The sequence below is a fragment of the Rosa chinensis genome, chromosome 5 (assembly GCF_002994745.2).
Source record: "Rosa chinensis cultivar Old Blush chromosome 5, RchiOBHm-V2, whole genome shotgun sequence".
NCBI lineage: Eukaryota > Viridiplantae > Streptophyta > Magnoliopsida > Rosales > Rosaceae > Rosa > Rosa chinensis.
Genome location: NC_037092.1, coordinates 81364740 through 81384945, shown reverse-complemented (window position 1 = coordinate 81384945; position 20206 = coordinate 81364740). Strand labels below are relative to the sequence as shown.

General features: G+C 40.4%; 2 protein-coding genes across 3 annotated transcripts; both read left to right on the top strand.

Moving 5' to 3' along the window:
• Window positions 1-5334: 5334 nt before the first annotated feature.
• On the top strand, window positions 5335-8589 carry LOC112168313 (protein FERTILITY RESTORER RF2, mitochondrial). 2 transcript variants are annotated; one of them, XM_040519524.1, is made up of 5 exons: window positions 5335-5601; window positions 6261-6348; window positions 6669-6871; window positions 7893-7962; window positions 8191-8589. In XM_040519524.1, exons 2-5 carry the CDS (start codon window positions 6294-6296, stop codon window positions 8394-8396), a joined length of 534 nt encoding a protein of 177 aa, XP_040375458.1. In that variant the 5' UTR covers window positions 5335-5601; window positions 6261-6293; the 3' UTR covers window positions 8397-8589. The 2 variants fall into 2 exon arrangements, with proteins under 2 accessions (XP_040375458.1, XP_024161207.1); XM_024305439.2 differs by having other exon boundaries at window positions 5337-5601; window positions 6276-6348.
• Window positions 8590-10740: 2151 nt separating this feature from the next.
• On the top strand, window positions 10741-12533 carry LOC112164217. Its single transcript, XM_040506021.1, has 6 exons — window positions 10741-10795; window positions 10950-11009; window positions 11143-11345; window positions 11580-11652; window positions 11817-12047; window positions 12367-12533. The coding sequence occupies exons 1-6, from the start codon at window positions 10741-10743 to the stop codon at window positions 12531-12533; spliced, it is 789 nt and encodes a 262-aa protein (XP_040361955.1).
• The last annotated feature ends 7673 nt before the right edge of the window (window positions 12534-20206 follow it).

Sequence of the window (20206 nt, the reverse complement as noted above, 5' to 3'; positions counted from 1 at the left end):
TGGCCTTTTGGATGGGTTAGGAAGTAGTATAAGGGGGTCTGCTGTGGCTGGGCTGTCCTCCAATTCGGTGAAGCCAGTAACAAAAATGAAGGGAGTGAAGCGGGGCTTTGTTGTGGGGGGGCGTAGAGGGAAAGGTCTGGGTAGAGGTGGGGTGACACAGAAGTCTACTATTTTGAGCTGTGAACGTGCTCCCGAACGTTCGACCGTGATGGGTCCGGCTTCGACCCATCACGAGTCATGAATATTTTGTGTTGGAACTGCCAAGGGATTGGGAACCCTTGGATAGTTACCGGGCTTACAGGGATAATTTCCCTAAACCTTCCCAAGTTAATTTTTCTTAGTGAAACTCGGTGTACGGAGGAGGACATTTCTGGGCTTAGAAAACGAATAGGTTGGAAGAATGCTCTGGTGGTTAGTTGTCGTTTTGTCCAGAAAGGGAAAGGGAAAGGGGTTAGTCGTGCTGGGGGTCTGTGTCTTTTGTGGAATGAGGATATTAAGGTGTCGCTGCAGTCCTATTCTGAGAATCATATTGATGTGCTTATTGGTGAGGTCGGGGATCCTAAACGGTGGAGGTTTACTGGGGTTTATGGTCACCCAAAGGCGGAGGACCGGATTCGGACGTGGAATCTTTTGCGTCATTTGAGTCTTCAAGGGAATCTTCCATGGGTGGTGGGTGGTGATTATAATGAGATTAATTCTCGAGTGGATAAGTTGGGTGGTGCTTTGAGGAATTTCAGGCAAATGAATGATATGCAGGATGCTCTTAATTTCTGTGAGCTGGGGGATGTTAAATTTGTTGGTCCTCAGTTCACGTGGAGTGGGATTCGTGGTGGGCAACTGGTAAAAGTTAGGTTAGATAGGTTTACGTGTTCGTCTGCATGGAGGGATATTTTTCCAGTGTCCAGGGTTCGTCACCTTGATCCTAGTGCCTCTGATCATCTTCCTATTCTACTGGAGGTCAGGGAGCAAAAGAAACAGAGGAAAAAAAGGAAAAAGAGATTTAGATTTGAGGAGGCTTGGTTGTTGGACGATAAATGCAAGGGGATGGTTGAGAGGTGTTGGGTCAGTACAACAGGGGTGGGTTCCTTTCAAAAATTATGGAATAGATTGGAGAGAACAAGGGAGACGTTGGAGTGTTGGAGTGTAGAAAGTTTTGGGAATATAAAAAAGGATATTGATAAGGTGAGAAGTCAACTTGCTACTTTTTATGATGGGTCCTTGTCGACATCATTTGATCATAATAAGGCTGTCCTTCAGTCTAAGTTAAATGATTTATTGCACCAAGAGCATGTATTCTGGCGTCAACGGGCGAAGATCTTCTGGTTGAAGGATGGGGACTTAAATACAAGGTTTTTTCATCAGCGTGCTAAGAACAGGAGAAAAAAGAATTCTATCACAGGGTTGTTTAATAATGATGGGGTCTGGTGTTCCCGGGATGACGAACTGGAAACTATTGTCTTGGACTATTTTCGAGATATCTTTTCGTCGACTTTGCCTGGAGAGTTCTGGAATATTCTAGAAGCCGTATCGGTGGGTGTGTCAGAGGAGGATAATTTGGCTCTTACAAAACCGTTTGAGAAGGAAGAGGTGTGGACAGCGCTCAAATGCATGCATCCCTCGAAATCTCCGGGGCCAGATGGTTTTGCTCCGTGTTTCTATCAGTCTTTCTGGGAGTTGATTGGGGATGATGTGGTGGGGGCAATCAGGGAGTTTTTCGTCTCGGACCGGTGTATGAAGACGGTGAACAAGACTTTGGTGGCCCTAATTCCTAAAGTTGACGTTCCTCAGGCTATGTCTCAGATTCGGCCCATTAGCCTTTGCAACGTGGTCTACAAGATCGGCTCAAAGGTCCTCGCAAACAGATTAAAACCATTTCTGGAGGATTTGATCTCACCGTACCAAAGTGCGTTCGTGCCTGGTCGACTAATTTCTGATAATTCGTTAATGGCGTTCGAGATTTCGCATTGTTTGAAGAGGAGGAGGAGTGGAAAAGTTGGGCTATGTGCATTGAAGCTTGACATGAGTAAGGCGTATGATAGGGTTGAGTGGACCTTTTTGGAGGCTGTGATGGTGAGGATGGGTTTCGGGTCAGTTTGGGTGAAGTGGATCATGAGCTGTGTTTCCACGGTTTCCTATTCTTTCATCATCAATGGGGATCCTAGGGGTTTGGTCATCCCGTCGAGGGGATTACGACAAGGGGATTCTATATCTCCATATCTCTTCTTACTATGTGCCGAGGTTCTTTCTCGATGTCTTTTGCAGGCGGAAGTGAGGCAGGTTCTTCAGGGGGTTAGGATTTGCAAGGAGGCTCCTAGCATTAGCCATTTATTTTTTGCGGATGATTCTTTTATTTTCTTCAAAGCGGGGAGGAAGCAATGTGAAGCTTTGAAATGTATTTTGGTGGAATACGAGAGGGCTTCCGGTCAGCAAGTTAATTTTATGAAGAGTAGTATTTCTTTTAGCAAGAATGTGCACATGGTTATGCAGGAGGGGATTGCCGCGATTTTAGGAGTTACTAGAGTAGAGAAACATGATAAATATTTGGGACTGCCTACAGAGCTAAGTTATTCTAAGGAGGAGGCTTTTGGCTTTTTGAACGAAAAAATTCGGAATCGTACCCAGGGTTGGAGGGAGAAGACTCTCAGTATTGCTGGTAAAGAGATTTTGATTAAAGCAGTTGCTCAGGCCATTCCATCTTACGTGATGAGCTGTTTCGAGCTTCCTAAACATCTTTGTTCGGAAATGCATAGATTGATGGCTAAGTTTTGGTGGGGGGATGAGAATGACTCTAGAAAGATTCACTGGATGGCTTGGGAGAAGCTTTGTCACCCGAAGAAGGAAGGAGGCTTAGGATTCAGAAACATGGTGGTCTTTAACCTGGCACTTTTGGCGAAACAGGGTTGGCGTATTATCCAGCAACCAACGTCAATTATTGCAAGGCTTTTAAAAGCCAAGTACTTTCCTCACTGTTCCTTCATGGCTGCAACACTAAAAGGTGGAGAATCTTACACGTGGAGGAGTATTGTGGCTGGTAGGGAGGTTCTGAAATTGGGGCTGCGGTATCAGGTAGGGAACGGTCAAAATATCTTAGTGTGGAAAGACCCGTGGGTCCCGCAGCCAAGTCATTTTAGACCTTATTCTCCAATGAGGGCGGGTACAGAGGAGTTGAGGGTGATGGATCTGATTGATGATGACACTAATGAATGAGATTTGGAGCTTCTGAGGGGGTTGTTTACGGAGGGTGAGATTGAGAAAATTGCATGCATTCCTTTAAGTTTGCGTGGGGCACAGGATCGTCTCATCTGGCATTTTGATAAAAAAGGCATATACAGTGTTCGTAGTGGGTACCATGTGTTTAATAGTTTAATGGGCAAAGAGGACAAGGCCTCCACCTCTTGGAATAGGTGCGGCAAAGTGAACCATAAATATTGGGTGGTGGTGTGGGGGGCCCGCGTGCCTCCAAAGGTGAAGTCCTTTGTTTGGCGTTTATTGCATGATATCTTGCCTACAAAGTCTGCTCTTTTGAGGAGGAAAGTGAGGGTGGAGGACCCACTTTGTCTTTTCTGCAAGGATGGATTGGAAACAGGTACACATGTCTTTAAATTATGTCATGCACTTCATTGTTTTTGGATTTTTGGCCCTTTGAAATTAAATACTATATCACACCCAGCGGGTAATGTGGTGGATTGGGTAATGGAGGTGCTAGATGTTCTAACGGTGGATCAAAGGGACTATTTTCTCATGGGTCTTTGGGCAGTCTGGACTTAGAGGAATAATATTCTGTGGAAGGGGGCCAATTTTCAACCCATGAATCTGATACAATGGACGATGAGGTTGTTGGAGGATTTTCAAAACTACCATCCTAAAGCAGTTAAGAAAAAGAGCAGGCCAAAGGTTAAGTGGCAATGTCCTCCGAGTGGAAGACTTAAAATTAATGTTGATGGGGCGTATTGCTTGGAGGATGGTCGTGGAGGTATTGGAATAGTGGTGAGGGATGATTCTGGCATGGGTATTGCTGCTTTGGCTAGACCTTTTGTACATGCACACTCGGTTCTAAATATGAAAGCGGAGGCGTGTAGAGCTGGTCTACTTCTTGGTATTTACCAAGGTTGGGCTGACATTGACATTGAAAGCGACTCTGCCATCCTGATTGCTGCTCTTAAGAGTGAGGAGAAGAATTTCTCGGAAGTAAGTCGAGTTATGGATGATTGTAAAGAATATTTTGACGCTTTCCAATCCATTCGAATCCGACATATTTACTGTGAAGCAAATGGTGTTGCAAATAGGCTTGCACATCTTGCTAGTAGTTGTTCCGTTGATGAGGTTTGGTTAGGGGAGACACCTGCTATAATACAGGATGTTCTCTATGAGGATTATTGTTATTGTCTATCTGTAGCTCGGGGTATAGGTGCTATGTCCCCCCCGATGCAAAATTTTACTATTAATATAATAAATGGAACCAGGCGTGGGGCTGAGCCTCCCAGCTAGGCTGGGTTCCAAACCCCTTTCAAAAAAAAAAGAAAAAAGAAAGACCCTTTATTTTTTTTTTGGTGAACAATTATTCTATCCCTTTGGAAAGTGGAAATAGGGATGGTAAAAATCCCCAGCGGGGCGGAGCTCCATTGGATACCCTCCCCTAATGGGGGGAGAATTCGGGGACAAATGGGGAATGGGGATGGGGATCTCCAATCCCCGCTATCTAAGATTGGGGATGGGGCGGGGATGGTATTGTGATCCCCATCCCCAAACCCGCCCCAATAATATATACATATATTTAACTTATATATTTTTAATTTATTTTTTATAATATAAATCACAAATATATACATTTACTACTTTACTTTAATAGCTACAGTTTTACTTTAATGGTGTTTTGACTTTTGCACTCACTGAATTATGATTTATGAATTTAATCATATTTTAAATTTATTTGTTCTAGATTTTGATTTTAAAAAAGACAATATGAGAAAAAATTATTTTATTTATTAAATTCTTATTGGGGATTTGGGGCGGGTTTGGAGGCTTAGTCCCCAATGGGGATGGGGACGGGGAATCCCCAACATATTTTTATTGGGGATTGGGGCGGGGATGGGGGTAGAAAATGACCCCAGGAATGGGGATGGTATTGTGATCCCCATCCCCAACCCGCTCCATTGCCATCCCTAAGTGGAAACAACAGCAAAGGCCCAGAAGATTCACCAAAAACATTAGATTTCCTCACACCAAATTGGGTGAAACATGCAAACAAAGCCCAAATCTGAGAAACTTGGGCTACATGTAAGCAAAATCCTTATTTAAAGCCGAGATGAGCTAAAGAATCCACCTGAGATGAAACCCCAGTCCACAAGGGCAAGACCGTAACTTTCATAAGATCATAAACTTGAGAGTTCGTTAGCCTTTGCTTTGCTCATCTTCATTGTTGCTCACCGCCTTCAACCCCAACCCCAACTCCACATCCTCTATTTCTCCTTCAATTTTCGAATTCCACACCATTAGGGCTACGCTTAGGGTTTCGCACTCATAACCAAACCGCTCGAAAAGGGTTCGCCGGTTTCGGGATTTGCAGCGGCTGTTCAGCTTCAAAGGAGGAGTCTTTATCCGGTAAGGAGTTTTGGGTTTGGATTCTGATTCTGATTCGTACCCACCTAAAAAAGATTGATACTTTGGAATTTCCAGTCTTCTTTTTCCTTGTATAATTTGAACCTTGGATTCTTTAACTTGAATTGATCATTGTCCTGATGTAAATTTTGAAAGATTGCAACTTTTCTTTGCATAGGGAAGGGTTTTGCATAGGTTTAATATGTATAATTGGTTTGATAATTTCACCAGTTTAGGCAATTTCCCATGAATAAGCTGATTAAATATCAATTAATGTAAGTAAGCTAGCATATTATGTGGTTTAGATGAAACAATGGTGGTTGGAGTTGAGAGTTTTGAATTAGAAGCCAAAGCCAGGAAGTCATTGCTCAATAATATGCGCACTTGGACGGTAGTTTATACAAAAATAGTTTTCGACTTTATGTTGCGAAATAGAAGCAGAGTCGATTTGAAGGTCTATTCTTTACTGAGGAACAGAAGAGTTGCTTTTGACACGCTAAAGTGTTTGAAGAATTATCAGGAGGAAGTTGCAATTGGGGAGATTGTTTCGCATTTTTTTTATATTATATATATATATATATATATATATATATATATATATATATATATATATATATGCATATAAGTAGGTGTTGATTGTTTTATAGTCGTAATGTGCAAAGACTTGTGTTTTTCAGGTGGTTGTTATTATCAAGATGGTGGTGCTTACTGCAGCAACTGCAATTGCTAGCTCACCTCTACTGCCAGCAGGTATTTCATAAGTAACCATTTTTAAGGTTCCGTGATTTAATTGATGATAAGTTTGTGCTACCATTTCTAATAGTTGTAAAGTGAGGATTTGCTGTTTGACTGAGTAGGAATGTAAGAAATGTGGACTAGATTTTTTTTGTCAATTCAATTACATGCTCATGGCGGATATTTCACTGGATGAAACTTCTCTTGGAAGAACTTCTTCCAGAACTGTATTGGTGGTTGGAATTGTTTTCACTAGGATTTTCAGTTTTATAATAATTGCGTTTTGATTTTTAGAATGATGTATGATTGTTATGATGCTTCTTTGCATATGGTAGGGTCAGTGGGTCAACAGGGCAGACGAGCTGGGGTTTATGGGTCCGGTCCAAGAAGAGTTTGTGTGGATAGAAGTGTGGTACGCTCTGACATTAGACCAGTGGGGCTTGGCACACGGTTATCACTTGAGAGAAGAAAACCATTATCACCAATCACGGGGTCTCGTCGAACGCAGTCTGCTTCTGTAATATGTGCTTCTTCTTTGGTTAGTTTTCTACTGGATGTCCTATATCATTTCTACATCTTTCCTTGTCCATGTGTGACAATAGTTTATATCCTTTGGATGTGGGTTTGTTTTCTTTTAACATCAGCCCTTTTTATATAGGCTGTAGTTTGAGAGAAACTAGACAGACCTATCTAAAACTTAATTTATAGTTCGGAAATATACAAGGAAAAGCATGCTTTGTTTTGAGTTCAGGCCCTTAAAAGAGGAACTCAAAGACTGATAAAATGCTATATGTTATTGAATGAGGCAGATAGATCAAAACCTTCTCCTTTTGTTGTCCAGCCTAATTACTTTGTTCTTCCTATAAACCTACTTGTAAAATAAATGTTGCCGAAGTTTAGTATTAGCTGCCACTGGACTTGGTGGGCTCCTGGTGTGGATGTTTCTCTCAGTGAAGCAATTCATCCATATAGCTGAAGCAAAAGCAAAGTTGGGTTGAATCTTGCAGTAACAAAATGTCCTTAAAATGTCATCAATGTCATCATCGAGGGTGATTCACGAGAGCTAATTGCTATTTGGATCAGCCTGGTTAACATCTACTATTGTATGTATTTTGCCTGAGCCTATATGGCTGTATATTTTTGCAATTTCCTTCTGGTGATTGGAAGGAACTGTAAGAATATTGACCACACAGCCTAAGCCAATAGGTTTAACCCTCATTCCTTTTTAAAAGGGTTGCGAGGGAAGACGCGTGTGTGCTTTTTGAAAATAACTTTTACTTCAGTAGGGTTATTGGCTCCAATCTCAATTAATCACCTTCTTTGCTTTGTTTTTTCTTTTTCACTTTTTTTGCAAAAAAATTTTATAGTTTGTAGTTGTATTGTGTGTTTTGTAGCTTCTGGTTGTTCATGACCTTGCAATACATGTCAGGAAGTTGCTATGCTTAAAGATGCTTAAAAAGTATATGTGATGACAAAGTAATACACACTTTTGTTGTCTTCTCTTCTAAAACTGATTGCCAACTTCAAAACATATCTTGATTTTGCTCCAATATTTGCAGAATGCCAGATGCGGTGCAGAGCAAACGCAAACTGTTACACGTGAGGCTCCAACAATTACACATCTTCCTGGTAAGAGCAGACACGTAGTGTTAGCTGCCTATACAGTGGTGTCAAGAACCTGGTTTTGAAACTTTGGAGATGAGTTTGTTTTCTTCGTTTTGTATTGTGTCAAGGTCTTGATCTTGATGTTTGATGGTTACTTGAAATTCCCTTGGAACTGCTGTTTTGTGTATTCCATTTCCTTCTTGATATTCTCTAGTTCGTCAAATATCACATAACAGTTTAATGAAATTACAGGCAAGGAAAAATCTCCGCTGCTTGATGATGGCGGAACAGGATTCCCTCCCAGAGATGATGGTGGTGGTGGTGGCGGTGGGGGTGGTGGTGGAGGCAACTGGTCGGGAGGCTTCGCGTTTTTTGGATTTCTTCTTTTCCTCAGCTTTCTAAAGGATAAAGAAAGTGAAGGTTCTTATCGAGAAAATAGAAAAAGGTCTTCATATTGAACTTTAGTTTAAGGTTCCTCGACTTCCTTCAGCTATATTTTTCACTATTGAATAATAATTTTAACTTAAATACCTACAAAAAAAGGTCAGTTTGATATTGTGCTTGCCAACTTTGGGCATCAACTCATCAACAAGACTTGTATTCTTTACTTGAAATATTGAATCAGTGTAGCATCTGCAATTCTTTTTTTCTTTTTTTTTGGCAAATGAAATTTCCTATGTGAGTTCAAAGAACATAATGGAAAGAACTTTGGGTATTCTACAGTCCGGTGCTGACATTCAAGCCAAATACATTTGAAGACTTAAGCCAAATACACTGCCGAGGATCATGCCTCGGCAAAAGCCTTCTATAAAAACACAAAATAAAAAGAGATGTGATGAATCGGGCGTGGGCAAAAGTCTGTTCTAAAACATAAAACAAGGTCAACAAAATTAGGGCTTCAAATAGGCTCGATATAACTCGTGTTCGACTCGTATGTGGCTCGATTTTAGCTTGTTCGGCTTGTGTTCTAATGAGCCGAGTTTGAGCTCAATATTAAGCTTGACAAAAAAACGAGCTGAGCTTGAACAAGGATATATTCGGCTCGTCTAATTCGTGAGTAGCTCGTATTTTTCATGATTAATTTGAGCTTGTTAAAATTCGACTCGTTTATTAAAGCTCGACTCATCCAAATATTTGTACCAAAATAAGATCCCAAATGACGTGGTACATGCCATATCATCACTTATAATTTCCACATGGTATATGTTCTATGCAAAATTATAATTTTCTTAAAGAGGAAATAAACAAAGATTGGGTTCTTCTTCAGTAGTATTTTTCTTAAAGGCTTGGAATCTACGTCTTGAACCTCTTGATTGGGTTCTTCTCACCAAAGATGGACCGGGGAAATTGAAGCTTTGGATGGGGCTTTACTGCCTACCAAAGGTTCTGATGAGTTCAGGCCTTTCGTTCGCCGCCTCTCGGAGTTCAAGTTCTGGTATTCCATCACAAAGGCTTTCATTATTGCATTTATCATGACCTTTATCTTTGTGGCCTGTTTTCTGGCCAATATTGAAATGTTATTGGATTATGCTATTTGTCCTCACAATGAAACGACAGATCCTACACATGATCAAATATAAATATGTCCCATTTGATATTCGAAAGCGGAGATGCACTGGAAAGAAGTAACCTGGATAGAAATGGCTTTTCTACAACTCTAAACTCAAGTCAAGAAAATATTTGCCAGTGTGTGGATATTAGGGTTTTGAAATAAAACATTATATTAGATCCTCAAAGAAATTAATTTTATTTACACATTAGAAATTAGCAAGTCAAAATAGATTATGTGGCAGCTACCACGTCATTTGGGATTCATATTTAGTATATTTTTTTGGGATCTGTAGCACTACTCCATGAAAATTTATAGTATAAATAAAAATAAAATTTTTATGATCTCAAATTTTTTATTCTTTTTGTTATCTTCCTTTTCAATTAGAAGAGAATCAATTCTCAAAAAAAAAAAATTAGAAGAGAATCTAAGAATTTAAGTAAAATATAATACTATAATCAAATTTAGATTATTATTTTAAATTTTCTTTCTTCCTTTTTTATCTTTTAAATTTAAAGTTAAATGAGTCAAGCTGAGCCTATTCAAGCTCGAGCTCGTCCAATAAATCGAGTCGAGCCGAGCTTGAGCATGGAAAAAAAAATTCAAGCTTTAGCCCTGGTCGAGCTCGATAAAAAGTAAATGAGCTGAACATGATCACCTTGGTCTTCGCTCCGACTCGACTCATTTGCACCCCTAATAAAAATCTAAATTTAAAAAAAAAAAAAAAAACCTTATATTGTTCTCTCCCAAAAAAAAAAAAAGGAATAGAAAATACTTGATATACACGTCTCATGCTTCGTAAAACCCTCTATACCCTAGCCTCAGTTTCTCTCTGTAGTCTTCTGCGTTTGGGGTTTTCTTCTTCAGAGGTAAATCAGGTAATGTAAAATATTCAAACCTTCCATCAGCGTTGCACTAATTCTTTCTATATGGCATGATAAAAGCCGCAAAATGTTTCATCGATCAGCTGATTATATTAGAAATATTGTATGATTCAAAGCTTTCACTGCTCAGTTTTCTCCCCACTTATCAATGTATTGTATATAGTGAATCTGAAACTAGATTATTGAATTTACTGGCTAGCTGAAACAGGTCTAATGTTTATTAGATCATGCTTTTGATGGGGGAGTATTGTATGACTGGGATTGAAACAAAGAGAGACATCAGGGTTCTTGCATAATATACTTTACTATTATTTAATTAAGCTATATCAATGGTCGTCTGTGTTTTCAGCTAATCTATATCGAGTGGGAATGTTGACTGCTGCAACTGCAAATACAATTGCTAACTCACCACCATTGCCAATAGGTACTGTCTGAGTATCCACCATTCATTTTTTTAGTACTTGTAGGAAGTGTAGACTTGAATTTTCTGTCAAGCTAATACGGTTGCATACTCATATATGACTGCGAATACATAAATAGGATCGATGACTTACGAAGGAACTGGTTTGTTTTTGTAGGTTGGTCTGGCCTATTGCTCTTTCCTTGTGCCTATTTCGCTTTACGGGGTTCATTTACAGGTACAACAACAGGCTCTCTTGGAAGAATTTCTTCCATTAAAGTGTGGGTGGTTGGAATGTGGTTTTACTCTGATTTTCAGTTTGCTGATATATGAGATATGAGTACTGTATGATGTTTCTTTGTATGCAGTAGGTTCAGCAGGTCAAAGACATAGACAAGCTGGGCTTTATGGGTCTGGTTCAAGAAGAGCTTGTGTTGATAGAAGCGTGGTACATTTTCAGATGAGACCGGTGGGGATTGGTGGAGGGTTGTCACTTGAGACAAGAAAACCAATCACACCAATCGTGGGGTCTAGTCGAATGCAGTCTGCTTCTGTAATATGTGCTTCTGCTTTGGTCAGTTTGTTCTCATTTTCTGTATCATCTCTTTTTGAAAATGCTTTTTACTTCATTAAGTAGGATTGTTGATTGGCTTCAATATCTCCTGGAATTAGTCATACCTTTTACAAATATACTGATGCTCATTTTGGTGCAACTCTAGTTGTATTGCAATAAACATGCTACATATGGACTAGCTTTGCCTTTAGATGTATTACATTTTTTGTCTTGATTTTGCTACGCTTTTGGCAGAATGCCAGATGTGCTACAGCACTACAAACCAAACCTGTTACACACCAGGCTCCAACAATCACAAGTCTTCCCCGTAAGAGCAAATACTTATTGTTAATTGCATATCTGGTGGCATTGAAAAAGCTGGTTTTCTAAATTTGGAGAACAGAATGTATTTCTTGTCTTCTTTATTTTGTAGTAGATAGACCTTTTCCAGTAAATTTCAGAAAATTCACATAATAGTTGATGAAATTACAGAGAAGAGGAATTCCCTGCAACATAAGCTTGATGATAGTGGTAAACCGCCTCGTAACAAGGGAAATGATGACGGTGGTGGTAATAATGGGAGGGGTCGACCTCCAAACAACGGAGGATCAGAAGGCTTCATTTTTTTCGGCTTTCTTCTTTTCCTGAGCTACTTGAAGGATTTAGAAAACGAGGATTCTTATCGAGAAAACCTGAGCTACTTGAAGGATTTAGAAAACGAGGGTTCTTATCGAGAAAAAAAGACAGGAGGTCATGGTCATTGAAAGATTTGAGAGCACATATCATGGAGACTTTTGTAGTTTAAGGTTTCTTTCGGTTGTATGTATAATATATTATAACAGAGTTAATGAAGAATTCACAATTGTATGATTCAAATATCTCAATTGTATGATATTTTTTGAATGCTTAGAGTCTGGTGAGTATGTCTCAAAGAAGTTGGAGACAAAAAGTATTGAAAACAAGCCTAAATCATTGTAAACTCCCAAACTCTTCCGCTCACTATCAAGGAGCAGCTCTAGAGTTCGTTGTTCAATTTTTGCAGAATCTGAAATAATGGGTTCAACACTGACACGATTGAAGCTGTGGGATGAGAAACTCTACAAGGATTTGAAGTACGAAAAGGAAGCCATGAAATCAGATAAGAGCAATCCCCATGCAGAAACCAAGAAAGAGGAGGATCAGATCATAAACGGTAAACGCCAAAATTAAGGTTTTCCAAGAGAGTGCTGAAAACAACTCTAAGAAAATTACTGAATTGAGAGACAAACAGTTGCTTCCCAAACTAGTTGAGCAGCTAGATGGGATGATGGAAAACTGGAAACTCTGACATTGCTTTTATGAAACCCTAAAGAAAGATTGGAAAATTATACAATGTGTTAACGTATAACATGCATACAATTGCCTTAAAAGTGGTAAAATGAGTCATCAAAATAGTAATATTAGTCCTCAAAGTGGTAACATGAGTTCTTGTGGTAAATTTTCTTAGTTTACCATATGAGTCCTCAAAATAGTAATATTAGTCTTCAAAGTGGTAACATGAGTCCTTAAAGTGGTAAAAATAGTTGATGTATGAGAAATGTTAACATACCATAGCTTTACCCAAGAAGATTATGTCTCAGATAAAAGAACCCCCCCCCCCCATATGAGTCCTCAAAATAGTAATATTAGTCTTCAAAGTGGTAACATGAGTCCTTAAAGTGGTAAAAATAGTTGATGTATGAGAAATGTTAACATACCATAGCTTTACCTAAGAAGATTATGTCTCAGATAAAAGAACCCCCCCCCCCCCCCCCCCCCCCCCCCAATTAACTCTGCGATGACATGCACCGAGAAGCTACTAAAACGCTAAAAGAAAAGCTTCACAATTAGTGCCCTAGTTTACTTTATCTATATCCCTACAAAGAGCATACGTTGAAGTTCTTTATTGTTGGCTCTCAAAGAATGGCCCACCAACATTAGTTAGCGACAATAATGGTGATTGGTTAGGTTTCCTAAAAATTCTGGAAAGTAATACAAAGACGGTGACTAGTGAGATGAATAGGTTTCGGAAAGATGTTGAAGCCCTGTTAGCTCAACAGAGGAAGGACCGAAGGAGCATTACAAAAACATGGAGATCAAGCGACTTGAGAATATAGTCAAGCATAGAGAGGAACGGATTTCGGAACTTGAGAATCACGTAGAAAATTGTAAACACGAAAAATCCTGCAACGAATGAAAGAAGGACACGTGTACAAAATAATAATTTTATTAATTTAAATGCGGGTTACAATCTCTGTAGATGCTCTTTCACAAAATTCTCCTCTGATTCGATCTCTGACATTGATTTGATCCAAGGGTGGCGAGCACTTGATCTTGAATCGAACGGTTGTAGTGTGAGCTTCTTGCTATGTTGACGATTTGAGGAAGACGATTGACCAAGAGCTGTAGAAGCTTGATATTGATCAGATTTAGGGCCACGAGTGGTGTCACGTGGTGAGCGTTCTTCGGCTTTGGTAGGGGATGAACCAGCACTTGTGTTTGGTGCTTGTTGATTCTCCACGAGCTTGATGAAGAACTTTGGCAGAAGTTTTGCTTTGTTGACGACTTGAAGACGACGGATGATCAAGGGCTGTAGAGGCTTGAACTTGATCAGATTTGAACCACGAGCGGTGTCACGTGGCGAGTATGGCTTTTGATGGTGGATGAATCAGCACATGTGTTTGGTGCTTGTTGATCCTCCGCGTGTTTGACGACTTCCGAGCTTGTAGGTGATTTCCCTTGCTTGTCTGAAGTCGGTGAGGTGAAGAGACCGGCTATTTGGCAGCTTGATGGTTCTTCATGAGCTTGAGAGACTTCTGAGCTTTGGAGAGGTTTCTTCCGTCTGCTTGCGTCCCTCTGTCTGTCGTCGTCCTCGATGGTGTACTTGGCTCAAGGGCGATTGACGCTTGATCTTGAGTCGTATGATGGCCACGAGGGTTGACACGTGACGAGTGCTTTGACTTGAGGTTGGTGATGAACCGGCTATTTGGCAGCTTGAAGGCTCTTCACGCACTTGAAGACTTATGAACTTTGGGAGTGATTTTTCTCTCCGGCCGAAGTCCTTCTCTTGATTTGAGAGAGGGTATTTATAGTGTCGATGTCTCTCTCAATTTGGAATGCCTTGATGACACGTAATTAATTGTATTTTCCTTAATTACGTAATCAAATTAATCAGCGTTAATTAACTGATTTAATCACGATCATTAAGGAATTAGCCAATCAATTTAATGGCTGATTTTAGTCACATTTTCCTTAATAACATAATCAAATCAATCAGCATTAATTGGCTGATTTAATCACGACTATTTAAGGAATCAGCAAATTAATTTGATGACTGATTGTCGTCTTGATTATAAATTGATATCTAATCAGCAGACAAGATTTAATTCTTTGATTTGACTTGGAATCAATTTATTTAATTTGATTGATCCGCTTTAATATCAATTGATTTAGCCGGAGCAAATTCATTTATTGCCGTCGGGCCTTTCATGTGTCGCCAAGTGTCATTCTCTGAGTCTGTGTGATTTTGCTGACTCACAAGCCACGTGGACATTTTGTGGGACCCGCATGCCGACTAAATTTGTTCAGTCATAATTTTGAGTGTTGACCGAATTATTTAATGAATTTTATTTTCATTAAATTTTTGGTGTCTACAAATGCCCCCACTTCGAGGTGCGCCGTAAACATGTCGTCACGTGTTGGAGGTGTGACTTGAAGTTTGAATTTTGACTTCTCTTTTTTTTTTTTTTTTGGTCTCCTTGACTTTGATGGCTTTTCCATTTTAGCTTGTCGCAATGCTTTGCTTTAATGGAGCGGGCTTGTAGAACTCCAAAGCTGTAGAGATTTGCTTGGAATCTTGATTTAATTTCGTAGAGATTCTACCAAAATGTTTTGTAGAGATTCTCTCGCAATCAGGATTTAATTTTATAAATATGGCAAGAACTTCAAATTGGCATGTGACAAACCCCATGATATAAGAGCATTTTTTTTGTTTAAATATTTATGGCATAAATCCTTGATTTTTCTGAATAAAATATCTATTCACAAAATTTCAGTAATCAATATAGTAGCACCATATATAGCAGAAAAATTTAGGATTTCTGCCATATTTTTCTAGTCTCAACTAGGAAATTAATGAAGTGGAAACCCTAGCCTTTTAATATAAAAGTACGGCCTCCTCACACTTACTCTTCCAACCTGGCTTCTTCAAGACTTCAACAATAGAACTAGACTCGGCTGCCCATTCTCAACCTCATTGCTCCATTGCCTTTTGTCCTTGTGTTGCAGAAAAGCTATCAAGCAATTAAGGTGACTTGTCTTTACAATCTCCTTTCCTAGTAATCGAATAAAAAAGTTGATTGCCCCTTGGCTTGGGACCTTGAGTTGCGTGAATTATTAGCAGTGATAAACCTGAGGTAAATCTGTTTGTCTGCCAATTAAACTTTTATTTGATTATCACCTCTTGGATACATGCCTTGATGGCTTGATTGCATGTTCCTCCTTCTGACATGAGCATGCGCAAGATTTTTTTATTTTTTTATTATTTTTTATTATTGGCTTCTGACAATATATATATACACATATATATATATATATAAAAGCACGCACGCGCCGTCCCCAAAGTCTAAGCATGATGATTTTTTTCCTGGTCTGACTGCAAAGCACGAATTCACCCATGTCCAAATAGACTTGTGCAGACCAATTCACCCCAAAAGCTTAATTAATTAATTCCATGATTCATCTTCTCACCCGCAGTCCATAGAATGAATTTTTTTTTTTTTTTTTTTTTTTCACCCGACATCATTTATGCAAAAACATGATTAACTAACCATTCATGTTCACATGCCCCACGCCCTCTTTGTTTCGCTAACGTCTCCGCCCCTTTTCTTTTCCTTCACTGCATTCTGAAACTTTATTTTAAATATATATTTTGCTTTCTTTTCAGGGTTTGGTGATAATTGAAGAAATCCATTCCTGCTTTCTCTACTTGCGGACAGGATTTGCAGCTTCTGGTATGTTTGCTTCTCCTGGAACCTTGATTTGACACGAACTGTTGGCAATGGCAGAGGTGGGTTTATTGATCATCCTCTTTTAATTAGCCTTTATCCACCATCTGATATGACTGTGACAATATGAACATATTCATATATATGCATGTGCGGTGTGCCTTGACGCCGCTTTTTAGTGGCCTAACTAAACTAAGAAAAATGCATGTCTTCAGCCTTTTCCATGACGTCTCCTATTTTTTTTTTTTTTTATGTCAATATATTTCAAAATATATATATATATATATATATTTTCAGAATTTTGGCGACAATTGAAGAACGCAGACGACCTAAGCGTTTGGATTCCTCCACTTTTGTGTGTGGCAGGGTCCGCCAAAAGCAATTAGGCTTTGCGTGTTTATCGACGTCAAAGAGAAGAACGTAAACGTCCTAAACGCTTGGATTTCTCCACCTTTGCTCGTGGTAGGGTCCACCAAAAGCGGTTAGGCTTTACGTATTTGGTGATTCACGAAGAGAAGAACGCGGACGTCCTAAACGCTTGGATTCCTCCATCTTTGTGCGTGGTAGGGTCCACTAAAAGCGGTTAGGCTTCGCGTATTTGGTGACTCACGGAGAGAAGAACGCGGACGTCCTAAACGCTTGGATTCCTCCACATTTGTGCGTGGTAGGGTCCACCAAAAGCGGTTAGGCTTCGCGTATTTGGCGGCTCACGGAGAGAAGAACGCGGACGTCCTAAACGCTTGGATTCCTCCACCTTTGTGCGTGGTAGGGTCCACCAAAAGTGATTAGGCTTTGCGTACGTTGTCAGGCACTCGCGATCGCGCTTCCCGTCCTTTTATGGCCATGGCTTTCTTCAAGTGCTTCAAGAAAGGGACAGTCACCATCCTCGACAATCTGGAGGACACTCAAAGTGATGGTACTACTCTGCAGGTGTATCCATCATTGACTGGGCCTCAAGCAATCGATATCCCTCCTTATGACCCTTCAGCTCACATCCTCCAGTGGACTCATGCGGCCCCTCGCCAACTACCGAAGGAAGAATGTGAACGTCCTAAATGCTTGGATTCCTCCATCTTTTGGGCATGGGAGAATCCGCTTCAAGCAGTTAGGCTTTGCATATTTATCAACTACCGAAGGAAGAACGTGAACGCCCTAAATGCTTGGATTCCTCCATCTTTTGGACATGGGAGAATCCGCTTCAAGCAGTTAGGCTTTGCGTATTCGTCGATAACCAAAGAAGGCGCGAACTTCCAAAGATTGTGCGGAGTCATGCTCTCGGTAGATATTTAATATTTGAGTTCTTCACGTGCATCTCTTCTTTGAGTTGGTGGACAGCTCCAAATGCTTGAGTCATTGAATCCAATCGTGATCTTGACACATCTCTGAGCAGACCCATCTTCTTGCTTTGGTATGACTGGACTCGAAGTAATTTTCCGAGCTGCCTACGTACTCCTTCCAAAGAAAGAGATCAAGTCATCACGTAGTTCAAGGATTTATGGATGAAGTGAATTTTTCTTTTTTTGTTGGTTTTTTTTTTCTTTTGCTTGAGCCACCCTTTCGGGTTTTCAACTTAACAGACTTTTTTTGTGTGTGCCATGTGCAGTTTAAGCTCTTGCTGGCTAGGAGCGTCTTTTTTGCGCCATGTGCAGTTTAAGCTCGTGCTGGCTAGGAGCGTTGCAATTCTTGTGTGCTCTAAGAAAATTTAGGCAAGTAGCATGCCCCCTGCAAAGGCGTGGACGACACTACTTCGAGTTGATCAAAGATGATGGCAGCATGATTTGATTGAGCCACATCATCCTCAATGTCTAAACAGATTTTTCCTTGTTGTGCGAGCTTCATGATGAGGTCTTTCAACACAAAGCACTTCTCCGTCGAGTGACCGATGACACGGTGGTACTTGCAGTACTTTGGGTCATTGATGCGATGCATCTCTTCTGGACGTTTGCAATATGGCAATTTAATTACTTTCTTTTGAAGCAAATCTTTCAACATGTCAGCAACATCGGAATCTGGAAAAGGGTAACTTTTAGCTTCTAGATCTTTAAGAGTGCGCCGCCTTGTTTGATCATGAGTCAGCTCCAACTTGTTTTGGTTATTTGACTTGACTCGTGCTGTGATCTTGACAGGAGTTGTGATCGCCAAAGACTCCATGACATGTTTCTGATTATGTGATTCAACGATTTCATCTTTTCTTCGACTATGACTAGCGATGCTAAATTCCATGTCATGAGCTTGAGTGGCAAGTTCTTCAAAGGTGCGAGGCTTTATCCCTTGAAGGATGTACAGTAAGTCCCAATGCATGCCTTGAATGCACATTTCTACCGCTGACAACTCTGAGAGTCGATCCTTGCAGTCGAGGCTTAGTGCACGCCAACGGTTGATGAATTCTACAGCCGACTCATCATTCTGTTGTTTGGTGTTGGTGAGCTCTAACATGCTCACAATGCGACGTGTACTGAAGAAGCGATTCAAGAACTCTTTTTCCATTTGCTCCCAGCTGTCAATGGATTCAGACTCCAATTCTGTAAACCATTCGAATGCTGTCCCTCGGAGTGAGCGAACGAATTGTTTCACAAGATAGTCGCCATCTGTGCCAGCATTATTGCATGTCTCGATGAAATGCGCAATGTGTTGCTTGGGGTTACCTTTGCCATCGAATTGTTGAAACTTGGGAGGCTGGTATCCAGTTGGCATCCTCAAATTGTCGAGCCGCTTCGTATAAGGTTTGGAATACGTTAGTGTATCCTGAGATGGACCACCATATTGAGCTCTGATCGTGTTAGCAATCATGTCTTGAAGTTGTTGAATTGACCATGAAGCTAGAATGAAATTTGATTCTTCTTTTTGTTCAGAAAATGATTTGCTAGATGAGTCTTTCTTATGACCACGCAGACCTTTTTCTGAGTCATCGCCACGTTGAGTTTCTAACTTCTCCATGAGCGCAGCAATTTCCATATCCTTCTCTTCAATAGTTTTCTGTAGCTTCTCAACTGCTTCAGCCAATTGGGCTATTTGAGTCGTCTGTTCTTCCACGGTGGTGACCCCTACTACCATGACTTGCATAGCAAAAGAGGAATCTTCCAATGTCTCTTCCGTTTGGTTATCAAAAGACGAACTGGGGTGTAGGTGTGTACGCTGATCAACACTGGCAGTGTGCGAGGAAGAATGTTCCCTTGAGTCACTTGAGCATGTTGACCATCTTTTCTTAGTGAGGTTTGCCCCCATTGTTGTCGAAGTGACGATCGGCTGATGTGACTGAGATGGATGAGTTATGAATGTCGCGAGTTGAGACGACTCACTCCGAACGGTATGATTGTTAAGGTTTCTACTCATTTTCAGAGTAGCTACCTTATTGGTCTTGTTTGTTGATTTGAGTTGAATCATCTTTGAAGCCATATATATGCTGAGGATAGCGACTTGAGATTGTCAAAGAAAGAGATGAGAGGCAGAGATGGTCCCACTGGGCGTGCCAAATTTGTAAACACGAAAAATCCTGCAACGAATGAAAGAAGGACACGTGTACAAAATAATAATTTTATTAATTTAAATGCGGGTTACAATCTCTGTAGATGCTCTTTCACAAAATTCTCCTCTGATTCGATCTCTGACATTGATTTGATCCAAGGGTGGCGAGCACTTGATCTTGAATCGAACGGTTGTAGTGTGAGCTTCTTGCTATGTTGACGATTTGAGGAAGACGATTGACCAAGAGCTGTAGAAGCGTGATATTGATCAGATTTAGGGCCACGAGTGGTGTCACGTGGTGAGCGTTCTTCGGCTTTGGTAGGGGATGAACCAGCACGTGTGTTTGGTGCTTGTTGATTCTCCACGAGCTTGATGAAGAACTTTGGCAGAAGT